This window comes from Camelus dromedarius, chromosome 22 (assembly GCF_036321535.1).
Source record: "Camelus dromedarius isolate mCamDro1 chromosome 22, mCamDro1.pat, whole genome shotgun sequence".
Lineage (NCBI taxonomy): Eukaryota > Metazoa > Chordata > Mammalia > Artiodactyla > Camelidae > Camelus > Camelus dromedarius.
The window spans coordinates 8,804,167-8,831,970 of record NC_087457.1 but is presented as its reverse complement, the minus strand read 5'-3'; the positions used below and the strand labels follow the sequence as shown (position 1 = coordinate 8,831,970).

Sequence of the window (27,804 nt, the reverse complement as noted above, 5' to 3'; positions counted from 1 at the left end):
ATCACTGTCTACAGGTTGACAAATACACCAAGAATAAACACGAGTCCCTTTGATAAATTTTAGGGCATAAATGCTAATCTGATTCTTTTCCTTTATCGACTCAGAGCTCTCTGAAGTGGTAACATGCCTGGGCAGAGGTCTCCCACGTACGTGAGAGCCTCAGCAAAAGCTTTGGTGGTTTTTTCTCACTTTGAGATCACTCTTAAACTCTGAGTAGATTTCACTCAGGATATTTGATAGCCCCACCGGCCTTAACCTTTGAGGCCACGGACACCCTCTCTAGTGATTTCACCATCAGACCCGAAACATCTAATTCAGAGCCTGGCAGTAATGTATCAGGGACCTAAAGGCTCTCCTTGAATATATATATATTTATATATATATATATATATATATATATATATATTTATATATATATTTAAAAGTCTACTCCTGCCTTCATTTTAAACACAGTTTTCTGTGGGGCTAATGTATATAATTAAGGGAGACATAAAACTGAGCATGTGGTTTAGAAACCAGGTACAGTGGTAGATCTAGGTCACTGCTGGGAAACTGGCAGTGATTTTCGGCCACCACAGAGCTCTCATCTCATCATAGCAGACTATGCCTATGGCCATAAATCGCTACCTTGGATTTAGCTCACAGGTTAACAGTTTTGTGATGAAAACAGATCCTTCCCCTCCACTCATGAACATGTGCAGTTGACACCGTGGGCCCAGTTAATGCCCACTGATGGGGAGGAGGGTGAGAAACTAGATTAAATTTTCGTCTACTCTTTTTTCATTGCGAGATCATGTAATAAAGTCAGAAGATTTCATGTAAACCATTACTTTAGGAACATTCATTAAGACAAGTGTAATTGAACTGCGTCAGCCCCTGCGCCTGCCTGGATGTTTCCTTCTAATCAGGCCACTTCTGATGACGGACTCTACGCTCTAGGAATGGATTTGCCTCCAAGCCTTCTGTTACCTTCTCAGATTTCTATGCTCTCAGGGCAAAGAATCCGAGTATATTTCAAGATAACATTAAATACACATTTTATAAGTTTTTATATTTAAAAACACACGTGAATTGGATTGAGAGAGACTGTTTGAAAACCAAATTATCAGTACGTACTTCCCAAGAACATAGTCAGTGATTTAAAAGAGCTGATGTCATCCCATCTGGGCTGTCCTTCATCTTATACAAGGGGAGCTAAATATTGATACTTCTGTGATTTAGGGGAAAGCAGAGGGGGAGAAATTAGCTGTGTCAGCAGCAAATGCGTTTATGTTTTTACGCTTCTGAGAAGTAAATATTTACTGCAAAACTTTAGAACAATAAAATGACCATGCTTAAGTTGGACACTTAAAACATGTTCAAAATTTTCAATAAAATGAACATACACCAATTATTATTGAAATATGCTTTATAGAGAGTAAAAAAATTGGATGACAGATACATTGAGAATAGCCTTCCTCACATAAAAGTTCATGATACAAAACATTCAAATCATTATCCTTACAAAGAATAAGCTGGGAAATGCTTTGTAAATGTAGTGAGACTGGGCTGCACGTCGACCAAGATGAGCCGCCCTTGTGACTCCAGGAAAAGAGAGTCTTGTCACTGAGTGGAAACCCTTTTAATGCATAAAAGGGGAAACAAATTTTAAAAATATGCCAAAATAAGTTTCGAAGATTCTGAGATCGCATTTTATTTTGCCCTGTACAGTCTTTCATCCTGCCTTATAGGGTATCACACAGGCTTCACTGCTAAGAGATACAAGCCTACATCAGTTCGACATCCATTTCCGGGCAGATAAAAAAATCAGACTGTGTTTCCATAGTTTAAAGGACAGACACCAAAAAGCATCTTATTCTGCCCTCAGCAAAAAGCAAGATGCCAAGCACTTTCCTCTCCCTTTAGGATCACAGGTGTTCTTACCTACGTGGCAGTAGACTAGCCAGGTTTACACTATCTGTGGGTTGTGGGCGCCTTATCGGATGCACCGCACGTGTTCCACTTGGGGGTAACTAACACTCCTGGGGTCTGAGACCTGGACAACTGGAGACTCAATGCAGAGAGGTAAGGTAAGTTCAAACATTTAGAATTTTGTTTCAAGTTAATTCTCATATTGGGATCAAGATTTCCAAGTTTCTAACACGAGGTTATCTTTAAAAGATGAATGCTTGTCTGAGAGCAAGAGACACGAAGAAAAATTTCATATCTGGAGATATGAATAAACAAAACTGCTATGACAAAGGAGATGCGAGTAAATAGCTCATAAATAAAATGTACCTTCGCTTCAACCTAAATCATCCTTCCCTTCACAACCACTTCCTGCTGACCTGTTGGTCCAGCACGGATTTTCATGCCTTCCTGAGGACCACTGGTATACCTACGAGGGCTGGGGTTTCTGACTGGTAACGTTTAGCTTAAGTTAGCACAACTGGGCTTTTATTACACAGTACTGACCTCAACAAAATAACAGATGACAACAGCATCCTTATAATGAATCATCTCACTGGCCAGTTCTACTGGGCTGGACCATCAAACAGAAATCATTCCATCCTGATCAATTTTAGAAAATGGAGCCTTTATTCAGGGACTTCTTTTTCTTGGTTATTATGAATTAGACACGTGATAAAAGATACGACTGAGTTTTTGAAAGTTCTTTTAAGATATGTACAATCATATTATTTATTCTCTTTTTCAGATGTGGTGAACTAATATTTGCTGGATTTTTCCCCCCATTACACACTCCTGAAATACACACTACAGAATATAAATTTTATGCTTTTATAGTGTTTAGTTATTACTTTGTATTTTCTTACCCTGTCTAGGAGGAAAACAGAAAATAAGCTTTTTGTTGATGAGAACTCAGACCCGGGGGTGATGGTTCGGCCCAGCCGGAACGGGGTATCACTGTGCTGACTCCACCTGCGGCCGGACGGGCGCTGCTGCCCCGGGACTGGGGCTTGGCGGGGCTGCCCCGGGCCAGGGCGGCTGCACCAGGGCCGCAGGGCCCGTCTAGATAAGGCGCCCAGTGCCTTTCACCTTCCTGACAGACCACGCAGCATCACAAGCCTCCTGAGACATTCTGAGTCATTACTGGAGACACAGAGATTTATAAATCCTGTTCGAAGCTGAGCCAAGGTAAGCAGGGTTCTCACTGTGACTGCTAAGTTTTTATTTCTGCTTTTTTTAAAAAAAAATCACAGAATGTTTAGAAATGTAATTTCTGCTAGGCAATGAAAACAACATACTACGATTTAAAGATACGGCCAAGGTGAGTGAAAGTTACGAATGTAAACACCAGAATAATGGCAAGTAACAGACACTGCAGACAAACAAGACGGAAAACTTCCTTCTAAAAGCTTGGGGCACTTGCTTCTCCTTAGAGAAACATATCTGAGCAGGTGGGTGCAGCAGGAGACCAGAACTGGGGTAGTAAATAGGAAACTAAAATGAAAGCCTCTGATCTCATGGTATATGACCCATTTATAATAAACAGCTCATAGACTCCTTTTTTCATCTATCTTATTCTGCAGATCTATTTCCCAATAATTTTAATCTTATCAAGGTTAGTGTTCATGCCCTGCTTTTAAACAGTCGGATCCTGACTCTATTTGTGAAAGAAGGGGAAGGGGGCGGGGGTGGGAGGCTGAACCACCTGAAATCATTTTTAATCTTTTATTGTCAAAACTTCCTGTGTTGATGAGGTCTGCGTAGCCTCCGGAAAGCCCACAGTATATTTCATCCACGTGGTTCTCTCCATTCCTCCTAATTCCTTCTGCTTTACTTCTTACCCAGCAGAAGCATTCACACTGAGCTCAGACTTCTGCACTTAACGTGAAAAATTAGCACAGTGATGCCTTGGGTCACTTCTGTGTCTACTCTGACATCTTGCTTCAAGTATGGTTTCTGAGGACAAATGAAAACACTACTAAATTTCAGGTCAATTTTCTTATGAAAAAAAAAAGGAAACATGGATTTAAAAATCAAACACCTGAATATAGTTTCTGAAAATTCTTAATTTAGCTTGATTTAAGGTTACTCACTTTTTAGTATACAAAACGAAATAAAACCTGAACTGCCAAACAGCACGTACATGAAATAAAATCCTCTAATTAGGTGACCCTAGCTAGACAACCAACCTAATTTCTGTAAAGTTTGCTTAAAAAAATGGCCGATGGTGCAAGAAAAAGGCTGGAGGAGAATTTAAACTTAATTTGGGGCCAAATACTTAAGCCAGTATGGAAAGTCAGGCAGAGACATTTCATTTTCAAATGAATGATACTTTGCATTTATATAGCACCTTATATGGTCAAAGTGCTTTGCAGTCATTATTACTGGACAGCTGTTCATCAATGTAAATAAACATAGTTTATCATCTGTCAACAAATCTAAGCACTTCGGGGCAATCAAATACCCAAGAGAATCTACTCAGTAGCAAATTCTTAGACTAGTACATTGAATTAGGAAGAAATTTAAGAGCCCTGTCATAACGTCACAGACAAGAAGTTATTTATTGATCTTAATGACTGATGCTATGATGTTACGTATTAGGGATCATCAAGAAATAGAAGGGTTTACGTTAAGGAATAAATAAATCAAATGAGGTGCGAGCCAGCAAGGAAATGACCCCAAAGATAAGACTACCTATGACTTGTAAGTATATAAAAAATAACTCTTTTAGATGTGGAAGGCAGTCAAAACTATAAATTCCAGCCCCATTGCTAGAATTTGATCCTCAGTTATGTTAATATTCCAAAACAGGAAAAAAAAAAGTGAATGCACTGCCTGATTTTTTTTTTTTTCTGTAACTTCTCCCCAAATAACCTAACCAATGCATTCACTTCTGCCAGCAAACAAGATAGCAGGAAATAATGAAACTCTACTTATGTTCTAAAAATAGTTTCCAGCTCTTCGGACAAATTTAACTTCCTATAAAACAATGTGAAAACTCATTTTTTTTTTCCCTCTAAATAATTCTACCAGGTGCCTTGGGTAAGATCTGATTAGCACCCCTGCCAACGTATTTGTCTTTGCAAAAAGTGCACTTGCCAACCATTTGACATAGTAAATATGCAAGTTATCTGAAGTGCATTTGGAAAACAATTGAAAACACAGATTAATACGTTGTAAAAAGGTTAATTCCCTTTAAACAAAGACATTCTTAGAAAGCATGGTAACAGAGGCACGATACAGAATATAAACTGTGTATCAATTATTGGCAGAAAGTCTAATTCATTACAAAGCTTACACCACTGGGGAAAGGACATGTTCATACAAAGAAAAGTACTACACTGATACACAACACTTTTTAATTGGGCATTTAAAAATTTTTTGGCACGTTAAAAGGAACCAAAAGGACTACAAAATAAAGGGCCAAGAAACGAAAACATTATAGGTACAGAAGAGAGAAAGTCCTCAAAGGAGAAACAGCTAAATCTTAACATAAAATAGAGACAAAAATATAAGTTGGCTGAAATTTCCTGAAATGCTGTTACATGGAACAGAAGGATGCTTTGAATGCAGGGCGTTTTTTGTTTTACTCTAACGGCAAGACTCGTCTACCTGGCGGTGGCTGGCTGAACGTGGCCCGGGTAGGATCTTCTGGTGCTGGTGGCTTGTCTTTGCCTCGCCAGAAATGACTGCCCCGAACCTGTGCTAGCGAGTCTGTCTTCGGCTGCCTTTTTATGCAGAGTCATTCCCTGTATAACAGAAAAAGAGTAACCAATGGAAAAAGAGTGGAACACACTGTCGCGGAAGAAAATTTCCTCATGCAGAATCTGCCACGTGGCGTCTTATGGCACAATTAGGAAAGTTAATTCTGCTCAGTGTGGACTAAAATCTTAAAGAGACACATTTTAGTCCCAACAATTAGGTACAGATCCCCTTTTGAAAAAATTAAGGCTGAATTTTCTGAATTGACAATAACCCAAACAACAGATGATAGAGACGGATTTTTTGGAACACGTTACACAGGCTCAATCATACACACTTGCCTTTCCAATCACGCGTAGAAAGTGATTTTCCAAGAAGAAAAAGTTCAGTTGATTGGTGGTGGTTGATTCGCGTGGGGATTTGAGAATCACAGGGCTTATTCGGAATGGAAAGACACAAAAGCACCTGTTGTTTCTTAAGGTGGAGAGTCACGCCAGGCACAATACGTACCCCTGGGCCGGTTTCCTTCACTGCAGGCAGACTTGGATGCTCAAGTTAGGGGAAGTCCCCGACAGCCCACCAGAGAGGGCCCTGAGAGCACAGGGCTCTTTCCTGAGGATGGGAGAAGGCCGCCTCCTAGCTCGGGAGGGAGGAAACGGAGGAGGAGGAGGAGGAGGGGGAGGGGGAGGAAGGGGGGGGGGTCTGGCGCTGGCTTGCTGGCTAGTTTACCGAGCTGGCCAGCGAGGAGCTGGGGCCAGACGCACAGTGAGAGCTGGGGCAACAGCTTCTTCTCCGCAGGGATCGGAAACTAGCAAAACCACGGGAGGAAGGGGGAGCTGGCAACTTGGAAGGAGAAGAAACAGAGCCAAGAGGAGAGGCAGAGAGGTCAGCCAGGAGGAGGAGCTGGGCATAGGGAAGACAGGAGCCAGACAGCCCTCCCATCACTAGGGAGCCTCCAGGGAAAACAGGGGTTCTGGCCTAGCGTTTTTCATAGAATTTCTGCCTGTCGCCTGCCCCAGATACACAACATTCTGCATCTTCCCAATGAGAAATCCAGGACATGCTGTTCACTCAATTTGAAATTAAAGCATTTAAGGATCTGAATCAAATGGACAGATATGTATTTGTAGTATTTAATTTAGTAATTTGGCTACATACATTCATAGTTATATTTTATTTAAAATATCCTTTCCCCCCCCACTTTCACATTCCAAGTAACTTACTCAAATTCCTAACACACTTTTAAGACCTCAGTGCCCATCACAAGGCCATTCTCGGAGACGCTTAATCCATTTCAGTGGTCTGAGATGTGGTCTGAGATGCAGGACTTCCTGCACGTGTGCACGAAGCTCTCACGGGCCATCTTATCTGAACATAACTTGTGTGATAACCCCACTTGGAGTTATTGCTTCATTCTCTGGAGAGCTGAAAACCAGCGCTCTTCTTTAACAGCGTTTCACAGAGTAATAAGTTTGGTTTCATAAGAAAAGCAATATGCGAAATTGTAAAAATCAATCAGGTATGTGAAATTACTAAGAAGGATGCGAGGGGCAGGATTCCAAGATCGCCAACACTAACCTCTTAGGAAGACAAAGAGGAAACAGAACGGGTGAAGTTGGGACCAGTTCCCAGAAACCTTCCTTGAATGTAGATTTTTCCCCCCTATTTTTTACATTTTAATTTTCAATTAATCTATAGTTGTTAACAATAATAGTACTGTAAACCCAGTATGATTTCCTCTTTTGTTTTTTAAAACTGTGATAAAATCTTAAATGTGTAGATTTTTTTAAAAAACACTTTAAAAATTAAAGTATAAAGGATTTACAGTGTTGTATGAGTTAAATATGTATTTTAACCAAGGCAGATATAAATGTGGACATCTCATGAAATTGTATGAATTTTCTTTTATTTAATTGAAGTGCAGTCAATTACAGTCTGTCTGTCTCTGGTGTACAGCACAAGTATGAATTTTTGACAGCTTAAATCACATGATGAGACCTGAGACATTAACCTTTAAGACACAGTATCAGTTGTAACTGTGAAACAGGAATAACGGTATTGAGCCAATAGCACAGCTACAGGGTCAGGGGGGTGTGATGGAGGAATCAGGTCCAACTTCCTGCCTCAGGGAACTAACGTTTTGAAAAGGCAGAAGTGGTCTTACTGGGAAGAAGAACCAAGAAGAAAATGAAGAAAAAGAAGGAAAGGTCTAGGAAAAGATACTGAAAAAAAACAGAGCGTTCTTCAAAATCTTCATATCCAGAAAACTCTTACTGAAGCCCAAAATGATGAGTATTTATTTTCCAAGTATTTTGTGTGTGTGTGTGTGTGTGTGTGTGTGTGTGTTGGAAAAGTCAATTTCAAAACCTCCAGTTGTCTGGGGTCTAACACAATGAATATTTACCAACTCTGTTGGACGGTTAAAAGTATTTTCATTATAAGTACCACTCTTGCAAAGGCACTGAAACAGTCCCACAAAACAGAAGCCACCGCATCTCTGTTCAGATATTACTAAAGTCCCAGCCCCTAGAATAAAGTGGTACTGAGGGACAGACACCGAACTGCCATTTACCTTTTTAGCCTCTGGGACAGGGATGATGGTGTGTCCGAAACGTTGTAAACCAAAGTTCTAACCAAATGGCAGTTCTCGTGTCTGGTCTTTAGCCTTAAGATCAGCATTAGGGTTTGTTAGCGTGTGTTAGGACAGCAATTATTTTTACATTCATTTGGTAGAATTACTGCTGCAGTAAAAGGGAGTATAACTAACGTTACACACTCGCTGAGCTTGGCAGTGTGTTTGGAAGTTGTTTTCTTACCATATTGTACCAGGCACTAACGATGTATTTCTCCTCCATCTCTCTTTGACTCTTTGTTTTCTCATATTCTTTCTAAAAAAAACAAGCACATGGAAGCATGTAAAGATGAAACACAATTCAAGATCAACAGAATGCTCACAATTACCTAAATTCATGGACACAGTTGTACAGTCGGCCCTCCAAACCTGCGGGTTCCGCACCTGCAGATTCGACCCAGCTCAGTTCCAAACACCAGAACTTGAATTTGCCACGCACTGGCAACTATTTACACAGCATTTATATTGTATGAGGCACTACGAGTCATCTAGAGATGATTTAAAGCACACAGACGATGTGCTGATTAGGTTATACACGAATAACCATCTATGCTACTTTATACAAGGGGCTTGAGCATCCATGGATTCTAGTAGCAGTGCCCCATGGATGCTGAGGGGCAACTATGTATAGCAAGTCTTCTAGAAAATAAAGAACCAAAAATCACATGTCTTATCACGAAGTACAGTAAGCTACCTCTAATGAATGGAATAGTCGGTCCCGTTCTTGAAGCTGGTTTTTAAGAGCCTGTATTTCTGGCGCTGCTCCTTGATTCTGTTTAGGGTCTAAAGTTCGGATAACCTGCAAAAAGTCATCAAAGAAACATTTTTAAAGTCTCAAACCTAGAGTGTGACATCTAAGGAAGTAGTTATTTAAAGGAAAAGAAAAAAAGAAAAAAGGATAAACCTTATGGGAATCAAAAGCTACCTTACAAGGAAACTTTAAAATCTGAAATGTATGAAACGATATTCACTTGTTACAACTTTTACTTACATGCAACTTTAAAGTCATATAAAAGAATCAGTTATAAGAAGTAATTCTGGGGGAGGGTATAGCTCAAGCGGTAGAGTGCATGCTTATAGCATGCATGAGGTCCTGGGTTCAATCCCCGGTACCACCTCTAAAAATAAATACATAAATAAATGTACCTAATTACCCCCCACCCCCCAAAATAGATAAATAAAAAAAAGTAATTCTGACTTAAAATTAATCAGTGACACCACAGCAGACACCTGACAGCCATCTTCCCTGTTCGGCTCCTCTGATTTGGCTCGGGGGGGCCTCTGCCTCTGGCCAGATGTGCGATTAGCGAGCTGGTCTACAAGCCGGTCACCGCGGCCCTTCCCTCCGCCAGTGGCTGGGTTTAGACATGGGCAGCTGAAGCAATTCTAGCTGGCCAGCTCAGGGCTTCCGGGAAGAGTCTTTCTGCTTTTTGGCCCAATAGTCACACTATCAAAAATGATTAAACCTACAGAAAACTCAAAAGAGCAGAGCAATAAAAACTCATTTTCTTTAACCAGATTCACCAACTGCTGCTCCACTCGTCTCCTGACACACGACCCTGCAGTGCTGCAACTCGCGTCTCCTTAGACTAAGGACCTTCTCCCACACGGTCACAGAGCCAGTATCATCCGTAAGAAGACGAGCAGCTCTGTAAATCACCACAGTTCAGTCCAACCCACATTTCCAGGGGTGTCCCCCGAATGTCTTCTACAACTGCCCCTGAAGCCCCCAATCCAGAACCACTGCATTTGGTACTTGGGTTCCTCTGAGCTCCTGTTTTATTTATTTATTGGTTTTTTGTTTGTTTTGGGGGGAGAGGTAATTAGGCTTGTTTATTTTTTTGTAATGGAGGAATGGGGGATTGAACCCAGGACCTCATGCATGCTAAGCACACACCCTACCACTGAGCTACATCCTGCCCTCCTGGGCTCTTTTAACTTAGAACAGCCTCTTGTGTTCCCCCATACTCCCATGCCTATTTCTGCTTTTCATAATATTAACTTTTATCTCAAAGTCTGGATTCATCTGATGGTTTCCAAAAGGTATGTTATTTGCTCCAATAACCTCATTTTCCTTGGGATCTGAAAGTGAAGCCGGGAAGATGGCTTTGATTCAGGCTAAGCATTGCTGACAGCGACAAGCCGCCAGGAGGCATGGGGTGTCGGCCCTCCCACCACGTGCTGCTAAGTCTGATTATCAGGTGGGGCCGGGAGACGACGTGCTGCGATCACAGCTCTGCTCGGGCTCTGTCCTGTGTTCTTCTGTGCGAGAGGTCACCACACGTGCCGTGTCTGTTCAGACATCGGTGAAACGCGTTCAGAAAGTGGAGTGACAGAACCACAAACGCACACTTACACTTTTGGCTTTCTCTAAGTATTTTTTATATCGTTCTTCCATTTGTTTCATTTCCTCTTCTTTCTTCCGTAAAGCTTCTTGTAATTCTTCAATTTTTAAGGCTACCGATGAGATGGTAAAAAAAAAAAAAAAAAAAAAATTTTTTTTTTTAGATTGTAACAACTTTAAAAAGATTTCCACTGACAAAATAATAAATAGTTAACAGCTTTGTGAGATTTAGTCTATCCCTATATATAATTTTTTAAAAAAAATTCACAATTTTTTAAACCTAAAGCTTTTTTTTTCTTATAAACAAAACTACACAGTATGAAAGTGCACATGTTAAAATGTATTCAGTGATGGCTGAGGGGATACACAAAATGTGGTATATTTATATGTACAACTAAATATTATTCACCCTTAATTCTGTTACACGTCATAACATTATGCTACATGAAATACGCTGCACACGAAAGGACAAATACGACATGATTCTACTTATATGAGTTACCTATGAGTCAAGTGTTCAGAGACAGAAAGTAGCAGCGAGGCTAGCAGGACTGGGGAGAGGGGAGGAGGGGGAGTGAGTGTTGAATGGGTAGGGATTTCGGTTTGGGAAGATGAAGACGTTCTGGAGACGGATGGGGGTTGGACAGCAGCGTGAATGCACCTATCACTGAACCATATACATAAAAATGGTTAAACCCATATACACAAAAAGTTTTACGTTAAGTATATTTTACCACAATAACAAAAAATGAAAGTCTGTGTCCTGCTCCCACCTACACACAGAAGAATTAATAAATCAAACTACACACATGTGTCAATGTCAATAAAAGTAAAAATTCGGCAGACTGACGACACAACTACACTATGAAAAGAATCTCATACAAAAAAAAAAAAGAAAATAATTTCATATACTATTCATCAGCATCCAGAGTTGAGGAAGAATTCGCAGCTATCATCGGAAATGTAAGGAATATTGTAAAGATGATTATATACGTATATACTCTTTCTGTGAATAGGGCAAATTCTTTAATTGCTAGAGAATGGAATAGGGCCTCGCTCTAAAACACTCCGATTTTTACGTAAACGCGTTATCACTAGGGTAACGTACGGCTGACCGCTTGGCAACTGTGCTGATTAGAAAAACTCACAGCTGTTGTTAAATCTTGGCTCCAGGTCCTCGATGATGGCCCTCTTCTTCTGCAGCTCATTGTTGGCCTCATGGAGCTTCTCTCTGTGACAAAACACGTGACACTGTGTCACCTCGGGTTTGCACTTAGTTCCTTGAAATGAAAGATCTAAGTTCCTTATTCCTGGAATACACTTGCACAGCCCACAGGTGCTGTGAGACAAAAACGAAAAGACGAATCCAACCTACGTACAGTTTTTAGAAGGACTGAAAAATAGAGACAGAAATCCCAAGTTTGAAATAGTGGTCGTTCTTTTAATATAAACCTGCACAAGAGGGTAGAAATAACTTAATGATGGTTTTTTTTTTCCCCTAGGAATAAGGATTTTATAAAAAAAATTGAATTTGAAACTATGCAGAGGTTTTATAATGCAAAATCTTGTTGCCAGAAAAGGGGGGGGGGTAGTTCCCCAAATAAGAATTAATAGAAAGAACAGCACACGCCAATAAAAAAGCATAAATCAATGGTACACACACAGGAAGTCAGACACAAATGGGTAATACTGTGTATTTGGTTTATATGAAGTTGGTGACGGGTGAAAAGAGATCAGCCCCGTGGCTAGTTTGCGGAGGTAATCAGTTAATTAGAAGAGAGACCAAAAAATCCCAGTATGTTGCTGAAAAATTGCTACAGACTGATCTGGGCGACCCGCCTACACAGGAAAACACTCAGGCTGCAGACCTGGGGACTCGGGGTTTGAATCTTTATTGTGAGTTACTTCCCAATACAAATGTAAAAGAATAAATGAACAGAAAGTCAGTTTTTTCCTAGTATTTACACCGTATGTGTAACTCTTCTCTCTCTACTATTTAGTGTGGTTATTTTCCCTCTATGAGAGGGAAAAAAGGTTGCAAAAATTAGAAAATACAGGAAAACACAGAGAAGAAAATACAGCATGTTATGTCTGTTTCTGGTCTTTTCTATGCAGAATACTGTAAGAAATGTATTTTGAGGGTGTGACACACACACGTATACACACACATACACACATATGGTACAGAAAATAAATACATACAGTACAGAAAATAAGAAAAACCAAGCCCAGGGAAGAAACAGGTTAAGAAACAGAAATTATCCCAGAACCTTAAAAGTCCCACATGTTCCTCTCTCTTTCCCGGTGGTAACCAAAATCCGTAATTTTAATCACTCTCCTGACTTTTGTGATGGGCCTCTGTGCATATTCTTGAACAATACATTGCTTAATTTTGCCCACTTTTTACACGTTAAGTGCGCTGTATTACTGTGCTGTGAGCTCCATCCTTCGCTGAACACTCCGTGCCCGGATTCGTCTGTGTTGATGTGCTGGCCCTGGTTTACACACTCTTCCTGCTGTACAGTGTTCTGTCATTTGAATACATCTCCTTTCCATTTATCATTTTACAGTTGGTGATATTTGTATGGTTTCTGCTTTTCTGTGATTAAAAATAACGTCCTTTCATACTTTCTTCTAAATGTCTCCTGGTAAACGTGGACCACAGCATCTCTGGGAACCCAGGGTATACACAGACAGCAGAACTGATGGGTCACAGAATATGTGCACATTCAAGTTAACTAAGTAAACTGACGTGCACTCCTACCGGCAGTGGCTGGGACTGACCAGTGCGCAACACCTTTGGCAATACTTAATTTGTCTTGATTCTTAAACTTGACCAATTTGGTCTGTGCAAAATAGTGTTCAATGTAGTGTTAAATTTGCATGAGGATAACCATCTTTTGAGATGCTCTGTTGTAGGTTGGATTGTGTCCCCCCAAAAGATATGGTGAAGTCCTAACCCCAGTACCTGTGGCCGTGATATTATTTGGGTCTTTGCAGATGTAATTAGTTAAGATGAGGTAATGTTGGATCAGGGTGGGCCCCAAACCAGTGACTGGTGTCCTTATAAGAAGGCATGTGATGATGGAGACAGAGATTGCATCTATAAGCCAGGGGACACCAAGGACGCCCCGTGGCCACCAGAAGCTCAGAGAGGGGCATGGAACAGATTGTCCCTTAGAACCTCCAGATAGAACCAATCCTGATGACACCCCGATTTCAGACTTCAAGCCTCAAGAACTGTCAGAGAATACATTTCTGTTGTTTTCAGCCACGTGGTTTGGGGGCATTTGTTATGGTGGCCCCAGGAAACTGACACAGGCCTCACCTTTGCTAATACAGTCTTCCTGATGAAGACTTTTTTACCATGTAAATGACTGAACGCAGAACAACGGTCAGAGAGTAGTTTTATGAAACAACACGTGTTCTATTTCCTGCAGTAAAGGGATCGGAATGGAAAACGGACAGAATTCAGCAGGAAATTCCAGCTCTAGGTAACCTCACAGGGGCTGGGGGGGTGACAGATTCTCTTCTTCCAGCACCTTAAGAGCCTGCCCATTGTTAGCCCCGCCCCCAAGTGTCAGTGGCTCGGAGCATCTCACTTTTCCCACATTGAAAAAACTGGAGAGCTTGCAGCAAACTGCCAGACGACAGACTTCCTCCCAGCCCCAGCAGAACAGGCGGAATGACCCCTGCGGCATGGAGCCTGACACTGTAACACTCCAGCGGGCGAGCAGCCCGTGGCCACCTACACTCCGTGTTTTTGCGAGGACAGAGGTTTGCTGGAAAGTGATACGAAGGATGAAAGCTGTTACTGGGTCCAAGAAAAGGCACAAAACATTTCCAACACTGTCAACCTCCGAAAAAGGTGGACAAAGATTTCTCCCTCATGAAAAAACAAGTATTTTAAAATTTAATCTTTTAGATTAAGAAGTCATGTTCAGGGGTGGTGGTGCAGGAGGGTATATAGCTCAGTGGTAGAGCACATGCTTAGCATGCACGAGGTCCTGGGTTCAATCCCTGGTACCTCCACTAAAAATAAATAAAATGAAAACAAGCCTAATTATAAATCAACCTAAAAATAAACCTAGTTCCTCCCCTCCAAAAAATAAGATAAAATAAAATAATTTAAAAAAAATCGCATGTAGGTTTGTTGGCAATTCAAGGTGATGTCTGAAAATCTGCTACTGAGAAGCTTAATAACACTTTAAAATATTTACATAAAAAGGGCGATTCAACCGGCCACACTCTAAGAGATGGTAAATGACAGCCTGGAACCAAATTCAGCCTGCTGCCTGTTTCTGTACAGAAAGCTTTACTATTGACACAACATTGTAAAATGACTATAACTCAATAAAAAAAAAAAAAAGCTTTACTGGAACACAGTCCAACAGCATGAGTTACATACTGTTGGTGGCCGCTTTCAAACCACAGAGCTAAGTGGTTGTGACACAGGCCCCGGTGTGCAAAGCCTAAAGCGACTGCTTTCGAGGGAGAGGTTTCTGGCTTGGGATCTGGAGGGCCACACACTCCTCCCTGGAGCTGTCAATGCTGTCATGACGATGGAAAACCCTGGGACCTCATTTGAGCAGACAGTTCTAATGCGGTGATTGTTCTGATTTGAGGACCTTGGGTGGAGGTGACCCTTTAGATACTAAAGGCACGTTCAGTGCCGTATAATCTCCACCACCTTCGGGGCCACCGAGCACTGCCTGGACACCGCGTAACCCCCGAGAGAGAACACTCCTGCCCGGCTAGGCCGTGGAAGAATGAGCCCCGGCACCTTTAATACTTACAGATGCTCTTCAAGCTTCTTCTTTAGAAGAACTGACTGAAAACAGAAAATAAAAAATAGTTTATTACTTAGCATTTTAACTAATACATTAGTTGTTTCTTCTTTTAATTAAGGGCACAGGAGTAAATAACTCTGAGCAAGCCCTCAGTAAGTTCTCTGGTCAAAGAACTGAAAACACGCAATGTACCCAAGTTTATTTCTCTCTGAAAGGGAGACGGCAGCCTATGTAGGTGACAGTAGTCAGTATAAAATACCCAGCTAGTGCATAGCTGAATTCTCTATTTATCATCAGGGAAATGAATTAAAAAGCCACTTATGCACAGACCTAATATTCCTGGATGAAACAGGTAGGGAGAACTCTAATAACAGACTTTCCCTAAGGCACTTTTTATCTCCTATCCTGTTTTCCTTGCATCACGGTGAAGTCTGGGGTCAATTTCGCTAAATCCTGACCGACCTAATCACAGTTTCCTGACTCGCCCAGGCTGTACACAATGTAGGTGATGATGTGGGCGCGTGAAAGATGGGGTGTGTGCAGCCTTTCACATCCTGGAGGACGCAGCTTTGACTGGGTGTTAAACAAAAGTCTCCCGAGAAGCCGGAGATCGGAACTGACCCAAAATAAACAAAGAAAGGTGGCCTTCTGTCCAGGACCACTGGGCTTCGTGATCAGACTTGGCACTAGTAGGGCACATGTAATTAATGAAGGCTATAAAGAGTTCAAGTTGAGATAAGTGGCTACATAAGTAATTTAGCCAAAGCCAATAACAGAGGCTTGCACGACACGCTTGTCTAATCACAGCTAAGAGCAGTCCCGGGGGAACGCGCCCCGCAGGCTGGGCTCTTCGATGCCCACCCTCCTCGCTCGGTAATGATTACTGCGATTGTTTGTCCGAGTCCGTTCAGACACAGCTCTGGAATATTTCAAATGCACAGTTATGCTAAGTTTGTAAACTCCAGCTAGATTAGTGGATGGCAGTGTCCTCGTCACTGCCTCCCCCAAATGTCAGGAAGGGTGCTAACCCTTCTGACTCCTGATCATGGCTTGTTCCTCCTCCAGTACAGTGGGTAAAATGGAAAATTCTTTCTAAATACCTTAGCTTGCATTCTGCATTTATGTTTTGATTAGGCTCGAAGCAAAATTAACTATAACCCTGAGATGACACGTAATAAACCCACGCCACAGGCCTCTCCACCTGAAGACTGTTACTCTTACATACGTGGCAGGAGGTGGCCAGACAGTGACAGGGAGCTAGCTTCAAAATACTTTATGAAAACAAACTAATTATGACAACGGGGTAGAGGAGGAGTGGGATGGGAAAAAAAGCGGAGTTCCTTTTGTTTGACTTGTTAGGTTTTTGACATCCTTTAAGCATCTTAACTGTAAAGGTCATAAACCTGTAAAGCAAGTAATACTCGTATCTTCATTTTGCATAAAATTCTAGCAATTTAAAATTTCAACAACACTGACTCTGATGGCAGATAACAAACACATCAAAACACTGCTCAATATATAAGAAATGAATAGGAGGCGATACTTACAATAGCCTTGAGCAGAAACCATGCCAAGAGACAGAGAGGACATTATTAGTATGAAGCAAACACAGCAGCCAACAGAAGGAACGATTTAGTATAATTCATGAACAGAAGTAAAAGATATGCATTTTTTTTCCAAAAATGTACATTTTTTCTTTCTTCTATGGTCTCCTCATCCTGTCTTGTTCTCTGGTGTTTTATACACTGTGGCTAGCTCAAATTATCCATAGGACTGGATGTAACAATGCTTTTCTGCTTCCACGCTAAAAATAAATGACATAAAAATAATAATAAAAATGTGCCAACCATGCTACTCTGACTTAAGGTCACACGAAAGGACTGTGCTTTTGATAACAGAAATAGGCAGAAATTACGTCGCTCTTCAGAGAGGACCTAGTTCCATTTGGCAGGCTGTTTTATGAATTATATATTCCTGAGATGCGATATTGTAGGTTACGTGAAAGAGAGAAAACAGAAACATCCAACGTCTGCTGGGGGAAGAACCACGCATCGTGGACCACATTTTTCTCCAAACCACTTTGAGGCCTGGCTTCCGAATGAGGAACGTTTCTATCTGTATCTTCTCTATGTAGAGAAGAGTTCTGGGAGAATTTTTGAGAATTTAGAGCGACACATCTCTTCAGCATCCGAGCAGTGGAATAAACTGAGCCATTAACGCAAATAGTACCTTTAGGGCTGGCAACTCATTTCTGAAATATGGTCTCTTAAAGTAGTGACAGCGTATTTAATTAGATTTGACAGCCAGAGTGATACACCTCAGCAGGCTCTGTAAGATTACTTTTTTACAGAATAAAATCCTTTCTGTATGTTTTAAAGAAGCCAGAGAAACAAGTGTGATGGTGACCGCTGCACCCTGAGGCTGAGCTCACACTGACACCGGCCATTTTTACCTCCTGTGAAGGACACTGCCTTGCACTCTCTACCATAACCAATCAACAGTCTCCTGAGAGTTTCTGAGACCCAAATGAAGTCTATGTTGACCTCAGTTTAAGAGACCTAGTGGTTTCACTGGCCTGAGAAACGCTGCTGCTCTGCGTCCCCTCTCAACCCCCTTAGGCCTCCTGGTGTTTTCATGCACAAATGGTGGTTTTGCTTGTGATTTCGCATTCTGGATAAAGGCATGTGTTTAAAAAGTAAACTGCGGCATTTTTTTTTTTAATGTTTTTCTTGTTTTACTTAATTTTGGTGGGGGGAGGAGGCAATCAGGTTTATTTTTATTTATTTATTTGTTAACGGAGGGACAGGGGATTGAACCCAGGACCTTGTGCATGCTAAGCGAGCTCGTTACCGCTGAGCTATATCCGCCCCGCAATCGTGGCACTTCAAACTAGTTCCTTTTAATAAAAGAATGAGGTAGTTTAAATGTTGGTGACATTTTAGGAACTGGGAATCAATGTGGGAAGCTAAGAAGGCCTACCAACACACGGAAGGACAGTGAGCTCAGAGATGGAGCACGCCGCCGAGCCACGCTAGATGCGAGTTTAAGGAACTCACAGAATTAGGTCAGGGATGAGTTTTTTTTATACTAAACACTCTCAGATTTTAAGTAATATACTGTTTCATTTTTACACCTTCTAATGTTAACAGGACTGGATGGAACGGGGTGTGTCTGCAGTACTGACACTGAACGCCCAAAATAACTTTCAAGGGGAAACAATGAAACACGTTTATACTCAAAGGCCAGCAAATTACACTGGCAATAGGAAAAAAAATTTCCAGCTGACTGAAGCAAAGAATGGTCATTAAAATTTAGCAGTTTTTTTTTGGGGGGGGGATTTTTTTTTATACTTTTACATTTTTATAATTATATAAAAATAATTATATTTTTATAATTATAAAAATTTATAATTTTTAAAATAAATTATATTATTTATTTTTTGGAGGCGATGCTGGGGATTGAACCCAGGACCTCCTGCGTGCTGAGCATGCGCTCTACCACTTGAGCGATACCTTTCCCCTAAAATTTAGCTCTTATCCCCGCTTCACATGATTTCTGAGCATTTATAGTCGTAGCTCTACTGTCCACAGCTCGTTAAGTGTAAGGGATTTGCAACCCTGGTTGACTGAAGGTTTCAGCAGAGACTGACGACTAGGCGCTACGAGCGCACTGGGGTGACAGTGGGCACGTGGGATGCGGGACGCAGGACGCTGCGCTCCGGCCTCGCCGCTGGCCAGCCAGCTGGCGCTGTGACACATGCGCAGAGCGCTGCCGGAAGGAGAGAGGAGAGAGGGGGCGGGGAGCAGAGGGGGCGAGAGATGGAGAGAGGGGAGAAAGAGGGAGGAGGTGGGGAGAGAGGGAGGGAGAGAGGCGGAGGCCAGAACGAGGGATTCGTAAACTTAGAGATGGTAGGATACTAGGAGTGGCATTATTTTCGTAAAATCAATTTTACACAAAACATTTCTACTCGATCAGGGAGGGTAGAGCTCAGTGATAGGGCACGTGCTTAGCATGCACCAGGTCCTGGGTTCAATCCCCAGTCCTTCCATTAAAAAATAAGTAAATAAATAAACCTAATTACCTCCTCTCAAGATATATAAAAATAAACTGTACCAAAAAAAAAGACTGAACATTAAAAAAAAAATTTCTACTGGAACATGCAAAGTCTCTACCAGCATTTTCTCTCTCTTTTTTTTTTTTTTGACCAGAGAGGAAAACCTATACTCTGCATACTGAGTTGAGCACATTTAAAACATAAAACCCCAATTAATTCCTTAGCATAACTACAAATGAACTTCTAGCTCCCCAGCAAGGTGAGGCTGAAAGAGACAATAAAGTACCATCTGGTCCTTTTTCTAAGGAACGTTAGTGAAAGGAAAACACTGCTTCTTTTCGATAACCAATATAATCACACTTATTTTGATAGAGACCATCAAATAATAAATCAAAGTTCTAATTTTTCTTAACATTACGAGACTGTTGGGCCATCACTGGTACATATGGAGACTCACATCTTCTGCCTTGGAGCCTTGATCCTGTAAGGATTTCTGAAGTTCTTCCACCTGGGACTGCACTTCCAGAAGTCTCTGATTCACCAGCCTAGAAACCAAATGGACACTGATTTTTCGAAGTTCTGACTGAAGTTGTGACCTTCATCTTAGGCTGTCATATTGGTTAGGGAGACGGTTTAATTAGCAAAACAAAGGCTCATGTTACAGTGGTAGCTTACTTCTCCAGTTATTTTTTTGCATCCCTTGACATTTCTATGATGATGTCCAGTGCTGTGATTTGGCGGACAAGTCTCGCTGAGCTGGGATATTTATGCTCACGTGTTTGTCTGAAATTCACTTCAATATATATCTATTCGAACTGAGTGTCAGGCACCACATTCAGCGTGGTGTTAGGAGATGTTTGCAGGCAAGGAACTTGGGGAGGGGGAGGCAAAATGTAAACAAATCAAATATGAGGTAAATACCTCTGCACAGCACTCTGAGGTATAGACAGGGAGTGACGGTCGCTCAGAGAAGCAAGAACTGTCCCTTACTGGGTGGAGGAGGTGGGTGGGCTTCCCTTGAACTGAAACTCGAACAATAAGTAAAATGATTATGGGCATTCAAGGCAGAGAGTTCAGTGTGTCCAAAGCACACAGAACAGTGTGAGGGTGCCAGGGGCTCAGGAAGTGCATGGCTGAAGATAATGTACAGGGGGAAGAAAGGGGGACAGGAAGCCAGGGGGACCAGGAGGGGCTGGGTACAACCTCGTGGGCCATGCAAATGTATCCTCATTCACCCTGAAACCTGGCCTAGACTTTGGCCTGGACGGGAGTAGCCCAGCCAGCCTTCACAAATGCTGATTCCGGAGCCTGACCTCCATAAATTCTCTCATCATTAGGAGGCCACATTCAGTGGACCAGCAGGTCTTGGGTGATGCTGAAGGATATCAAGAAGAGAGAAACAGGATCAGGTCGGGTTTGGGAAAGATGACACTGGCATGAGTTAGAGTGGGAGATGTTATTTAAGTTGAAGACCGGGGGGTCAGTTCTCACCACGGTGACTGCACACGCCTGAAACAGAAGGGAACAGAGGAGGCGACGCACTGAAAAGACAGAAGAAGACATGGAACGAAAAACAGGACTTAGGATTGTGGTCTGAGCTACCAAGAACCATTTCCTGAGACAGGGGACATGGGAGGGACAGGCTGAGAAAGAAATATAAAGACCTTTACTTGGTATTTGCTGAAAATGAAGTGGCCACAGATGCCCGTGGGACAGGTGACGCCTGCATCCGAAGCCCAGCAGGCAGCCCCGAGCTGACCACAGAGACCCGAGAGCCATGGGGAAATGACTGGGGCCACGATCGTGAACACAGTGATGAGAAAGGACTCGGAGAAGGGGAGGAGGGGAGGGACAAGATGGTCCCCAGCCTCACCAGGCAGAAGGTGGGAAAAGGAGCAACAGGAGAATCGGGAGAAACAAGCGAGGGCAGTCACTGAAACTGAGAAAAAGGCTGAGGATGGGGAACGGTCCACAACCATAGATGCAGCGAAGAGGCCAGGGAAGATGGAGTCCCAAATGCGCTCCCTGGACCGGTGACTCCAGGAAGAAACACTGCAGGGAGATGGGGCGGAGGCAGCAGTAAAAGCCAGACTGTCCCCGGCTCAGGACAAGGCAGGGCCACAGTGTTTAGAATCCAAACAGCCAAGAAGTCCAATGAGACACTGTTTTAACTCAACCAGTTGCAAGAAATTCTCAAAGAAAACCTCTAGCTTCTGTAACTTAGTGAGAATCACGCGGAAAATGCAGTGAATCTGTAATAATAACTGGTGTTTTTCACATGAAGGAATCTGCCTTTTCACTCGGTGACAGAATTATCTGAAAATTCCTATTCAATATGGGAACAGAGGTACAGAAGTACATTACTAACGGTAACTCTATTCGATCTTTTTGGGGAGCAAGAGGGAAACAGATATCAAACGATGACTTTCAACTCTCCATCTTTTAGTTTATGAATGTTTATGTTTATGATTTAGTAAATGAATGTTACAAGCCTACTAGGTGGAGGCCACGGTAAACGTTATATACCATAAAACATACTGATTATTAAAGTATGAAGCATACACATACACACACATAGGAAACTATAAAAAGACATGTAAATGCATATGAAAGAAATTCACCTGCAAAATAAATGAGGTTGTAATGTCGACCTCATGCAGTAATTTAGAAGATTAAGTGAGACAATGTATAAAGCATGTCTAGCAGGTACCTGCCCGTAGTAGGTATTCTGTAAATGCCTCCACTTTCTTTCTCCCCCTTGGGAAGTTTAGTGAGTTACTGTTTTAATCAGTCTCATTACACAGAGTTGTCAAGGGGTGTCAAGGTCACGATACAATCTGGATGGGAGCGAAGTCGTGCATGCGTCCAGAAAGTTCCCTGAGCCGTTCTGCTGTGACTCCACTGAGGGTCTGCAGGGAACAGAGATTTTAAAACAAAGACTAGCTCATTGGGAAAACCAACTGCATAGGACTTTGGAGGTTGACTGCAAACCTTTCCTCCCTCGGAAGGTGATGGGAGGGTGGTGAGCAAATTGCATTTACAGTTGTACAGTTAAAAGACTGAGTGGGGCTGAAACTCTGGTTTCTTGGTGCGAGTCCAGTGCTGTTAACCAGGAAGAGATTCCGTTAGAGACTAGGTAATGTCAACATTTACTAATAAACTCGGTGAGAACAAACCTATGATAATTCACTTCAGAAAAAAGGATCCTGTGAGAGGAAGACAGGGAAAAAAAAAAACGTTTTATAAACGTGGCCGAAGATAAATTGGCAAAAAAAGACGGTGTGGGTGAAGTGGAGGCTTTGAAGTCACATGGCCTGAGTCTCAGCCCAAAGTCCTTAGTCTGTAAAACTTTAATAAAGTAAGACCACGTATTTAAACACTTAGTACAGTGTTTGGAGCAACCACGGGCTTAATAAATGTTAGCGGTTGTTATTATGATTATTGCTGTCATAGGTCATAACGCCCATAGGTGGTAAAATCTAAAGGTGAGTTATCATCCGTGTTGTAATTTAGGAAACAAACACAGATGTAAGTAACACAGGCACTTGTGAGGTGACCAGTCCCCTGCTCATATGAGTTTATGGCGACACTTAATAAAGTCGGTAAGAACAAACATGTGACAATTCACTGTTCTGTTCTGTTCTGGAGGAGACAAGAGGAAAGGGCCTGGGAAAAACCAGGGGAGTGCTGCAGAAGGAGCTGTAGGTGTGGATTCACTGACCAGAAGGCTCTCCTGACTGCGTAGCTTGAATACAGCCCCGAGGTCCAGGGTGAAGGGGGACCGCGAGGTGCCCTCCCTCACCAGGGCTCTGCGCGATTGCTGGCTGTCTTCTACAATTCCCATTCCTCCCCCTTCTCTTTTCCCACTTTTTCTAAGTGTGCTTTGCTGAGGGGGAGGAAATTAGGTAATTTCCGCTTGGAGGAGGTACACCGGGATTGAACCCGGGACCTTTTGGGTGCTGAGCATGCGCTCTACCACTTGAGCTATACCCTTCCCCCAACTTTTTCTAATATTCAGATCTCTGCTCCTAAAAACTGATCTAAAAAATATCTCCTCTTATTGGTGCTCAATTATGCTCTAATAATCACCCTGGTATTTACACTGTTTGCCGACTCTCCCTCCACAGCTTTAAAAATCAACATTACAAAAAAAAAAAAAAATTAGCGTTACAGGAGGAAGGGACACGTGAAACTGTCATAACAATCCTGACTCTCAAGACTGACTCACACCCGGGAAATGCCGAATCAATCAGGCATATCAGAGGAGTAATCTGTAACATCACGTGAACTGGGAAACTATTTATGAAAGTGTCAAATCCCTGCCAGATGACAGAATATCGCAGCCCTAAGAAAAAGGAAAGACATCACGTGTTTGGTGTCTAAGGAACAGTTTCTAAAAGGAAAGAACCAGAAGACTGTCACGACAAAACACGAACGTAACCCGTGCCAGAGTAAGCTACTGCTCCTAAGAGTAGTTTTGAATGCCTGCAAAATGCAATACTCTTAAAACTGAAAGCAGAAAAGTAACGCTCTTGTTAAATCTCCAGATTCTAAATTCTCGGAATCACTGAATTGTTCATAAGAGGGATGATTTCCTATTAGAGTCACAAGAAACAGCAGATGTTTTAAAAAGTACTATTCACTTATGACAGATCCTCCCATTTTCCTCACACCGATCAATTCTCTGAAACATTAATTTGTAAAAACAGGGTAAACTAATTAACCCGATCATGACTACGAAGTGAGCTGTCTGGAAAGACTGTGAATTAATGGTGACTTTTTTAACCTTCCAGTTTTAATTAGTGACTAGAAAGGGAAGACGTCAGGGCTTTGCTATCATTTTGCTTAAAGAACTAAAGAAGGGAACACTATTACAGAGACACAATAATTTGGGGCAAATTTGTCCGTAAGTGGAAAAGAGGAAAAGAAGTGCTCTTGAAGTGAAGTGGAGTAGCATGTTGTCACTTTTCAAAATGCACTTCACACCTTTGCTTCGGGGAATCAGAGCCAAAGCGAACAGAGAAGACGTGCGTCCAGGTGTGGCCGCCTCTCCGCAGCCTACCTGTTCTCCGTCTCCAGTTCATTCTTGCGCAGGTTGGCATCATCGAGAAGGCTCTGCAACAAGGCGATTTTCTCATTGTCGGATCCCTCCTGGTTAATCTTTAACATCTTATTCTCATGCTGAAGGCGAATAAGTTTCTCCCTGTGAGCGCAGAAGAAAAACTGATTATCTGGCGCAGGAATACAACACGGCTATCAAAATCCAGGTGTGCACTGTTACAGATTTAATACACAGGATAGAGATGAAAGACAGAGGACCGGCAAAGAACTTAGCTCCTGTTGTAACTGGCTGAGATGTTATGCTTCACGTGTTGAGCACTTGCTTTTTAGAGTGGATAATCTGAATAGAATCTCCAAATATCATGGTTTGCAATAAATAAGATTTCAAAAATCCTATTTCCTTTGTAAGTATTAAGTCTAAAGATTTAAGTATTTGAGCTATGAGTGCATCTATGTATTTGTTCTTTGGTTCTCGTCAACAAATGTCATCTCTAATGCTGTGCTCTTAAATTACCAATCATTTGGTGGCAAGATATAATATTCAATGAAGAATGCCTCCAAGATATGCAGTCCACCCCACTCCCACAGATATTCTTGAAACAAGACAGATGATCAGAGCCACGTTACGGGGCTGCACTGTCTTAGGCTCTTTGTGTGATGCCCAGAGCTTACGCTGAGGGATGTTGAAAGAAACAGCCACACAAAACTTGCCACTGCGTTTACTGCAGGGACGATACAACTGAATATTAATTGATATGAAGACATAACTGGAGATACACTTGTGGGAGATACAATTCATCTTTTATGTCAGAGGGACTCGTCTTTCGAGGGCTGCACGAAGGAGCTACTACTGTCAACACCAGAAGCTATGAAAAGCTGTGCTTCTCATGGAAAAAGAAAAAACAAAAAAGAAACATCAAACACACTGAACAATCTGCTCTCATTTTGTAAACAGTGTAAATCTTATAAGGGACTTTAACTTTTGCTACTGAAAAGATGAGAGTCGTATCTGTAGCCCAAATGAAGCAGTTACATAGAACTTGATCTATTTCGTAAATGGACAACAATGACTTCATCATATTTTCCAGTGACAAAATAAAACAAGCACACTTCAGGGAGACCAAAAAAGGGCAAGTGAGAAGAAAATACAGGCCCTCCTACGGAGCAAAATAATTACTGCCGAAACACAGCCTTCTGAGTTTATGTATACGTACAGACACGCGAACACTTGTAAAAAGGTATCTCGCGGTATGTTACCTTGGTATCTGCTATTTACACTTCTCACAATCTTTTCATCATTATATTTTAATATTTTAAATGACAATGTTAAAATACAGAGACGAATCATTTATTGAATCAATGCCTAATTATTGGGCATTTAGATTATTACCCATTTTTAGCTTTAACATGTTATTAACAATCAGCTTTATAAATATCCATTTTTGTATATTCTTGATTATTGCCTCAGGATTAATTCTCAGCAAAGTAATTATTGGGTCAAAAGAGAGGCACAAATACACACATTTTGCCAGACTGCTCAAAAGAGAAGTTGTACAACCATAAGAAAAAATTTTTTTTGTAATTATGTGTGGCGATGGATGTTAATTAAACTTATTATGGTAACTGTTCCACGATATACACATGTATCAAATCATTATGTTGTACACCTAAAACGAATACATTGTTATATGTCAATTATGTCTCAATTTTTAAAAAGCTAATTTTAAAAAAAGCTTTATCAGTTTAAACTTTTACTCCCAGTTTATGAGTTCTCCAATTTCTCCACAGTGAAAATCATCACTTTAATAGATTTTTGCAAATTAGACAGGAAAATGTCATTATATATCAAGTATATTACATATGCTGAGAAATTTCATCTCTTGTACTATTTCACTTTCTTGACAGCTCTTCTGGACACAGAGAATATTTTAACTGGTATTAAGTAATACTCAAAAAAAAGCCATTTTATTTGTTGAATCTTTATCACTGTTCTTTTCTCTCAGTTAAAAATCCAACTGCATTTACCTATATGCTTCCTAAAAACTGGTTTTTGGACACAGCTATTTATTTATAAATATTCATAACAATAAGTGTTCATTCATTCAACAAATTTTATTGGTCCAATAATAAAGTGCCACATCAGATGGCAGAAAAGTAAAAGGTATACAAGATGCTAGAACTGGTGTTGCATTATACTTCTTTTGTCTGTCCTTAAATAAATGCCAACAACAATAAACATTGTCTTCATTTATTCCACAAGTATTTGAACACCTACTGCAACTTTCACGGTTTATAAAACTTTTACATGATCATTATTTTATTTCATACCTCCAACTGTGTCATGAAGAATCAAGACCTGTGTCAATTTAAAAAGGGGGCAAATTAGCCCAGATAAGGTAAAAGCAATATTCAGAATTAATCATTCATCTTTTTGCTGGACAGTTGGTGCTTCCCTACCAATTTTTCATTCTTATACATAAAGCCAGGCATATACTGAAATAAATGGGATATTTAAAATGCTATGACTGAGTGAAAATGTAAGGTACTAGCGAGGGAAGAGGAGCAGTGATGGGGAGATATTTCCTCCTGTCTCTGCGCTGTCTGTCCCAGACCATGCCATGTACTTAGTACGTCTTAGTGCCTATTTTGCAGGCTGATGGCTAGGCATGACCTTTGTCATTGGGCCAAGTGGTTTCACTGCTAAACATCTGCTGAGGATCCCTGAGCACAGACATGTCAGTTTGCTGTGTGTGTGTGTGTGAAACACTGTCCTCACAAAGCAAGAAATCAAGTCTCTGTTTGGGCTTCTAGCACGCTGAAAACACGGACCTCTAAACACTGAGTTCAGGTTGAAAGCGTCAGTGGTAAAGAATGAGGAGCTGGTCCTCTTCATGAGAGAGGAGAACGTTTTCTCCGGGAATACTGTGTGACCGTGAACTTCACGATCTCCTTACCTGATTTCGGGGGTAACGATCTCTGCCGCCAGACTGTCCGAAGATTCCTGACTCCCCAGGGGCATTAACCCTAGAAACACACAGGCGTGGATGCAAGGTTGAGAGACAGCACAACCATCTCCTCTGCTTCCTATACGAACCCCTTCTTTGAGCATTGATTTTAACAGTTGAAATCTTTAATTCAAGTAAAAAAACCATGTTGCAGTTGCCTTACATCATCATCGTCATCATATCATTTGAACAATTTTTAAGTGTACACTTTGTTGTGGAACCATCACTATCCATTCCCAAACTTTTTCATCACTCAAAACAAAATTCTA

General features: G+C 41.5%; 1 protein-coding gene across 3 annotated transcripts in view; it reads right to left on the bottom strand.

Annotated features, from left to right (window-relative positions):
- Positions 1-1,390: 1,390 nt before the first annotated feature.
- The window catches only part of HOOK3 (hook microtubule tethering protein 3), an 88,218-nt gene continuing 61,804 nt past the window's right edge, over positions 1,391-27,804 (bottom strand). The window contains exons 14-23 of one of the 3 annotated variants that reach the window (XM_064477383.1): positions 27,485-27,554; positions 24,532-24,672; positions 19,927-20,014; positions 15,422-15,456; positions 11,774-11,856; positions 10,638-10,738; positions 8,976-9,080; positions 8,466-8,537; positions 5,560-5,696; positions 1,391-3,903 (exon numbers count right to left, since the gene is read on the bottom strand). In XM_064477383.1, coding sequence (XP_064333453.1) covers positions 3,891-3,903; positions 5,560-5,696; positions 8,466-8,537; positions 8,976-9,080; positions 10,638-10,738; positions 11,774-11,856; positions 15,422-15,456; positions 19,927-20,014; positions 24,532-24,672; positions 27,485-27,554 — 845 coding nt within the window. In that variant the 3' untranslated portion in view covers positions 1,391-3,890. Of the gene's footprint in view, positions 3,904-5,289; positions 5,697-8,465; positions 8,538-8,975; positions 9,081-10,637; positions 10,739-11,773; positions 11,857-15,421; positions 15,457-19,926; positions 20,015-24,531; positions 24,673-27,484; positions 27,555-27,804 lie in introns of those variants that run through there. The other 2 variants (XM_031439971.2, XM_031439972.2) reach the window with 2 other exon arrangements.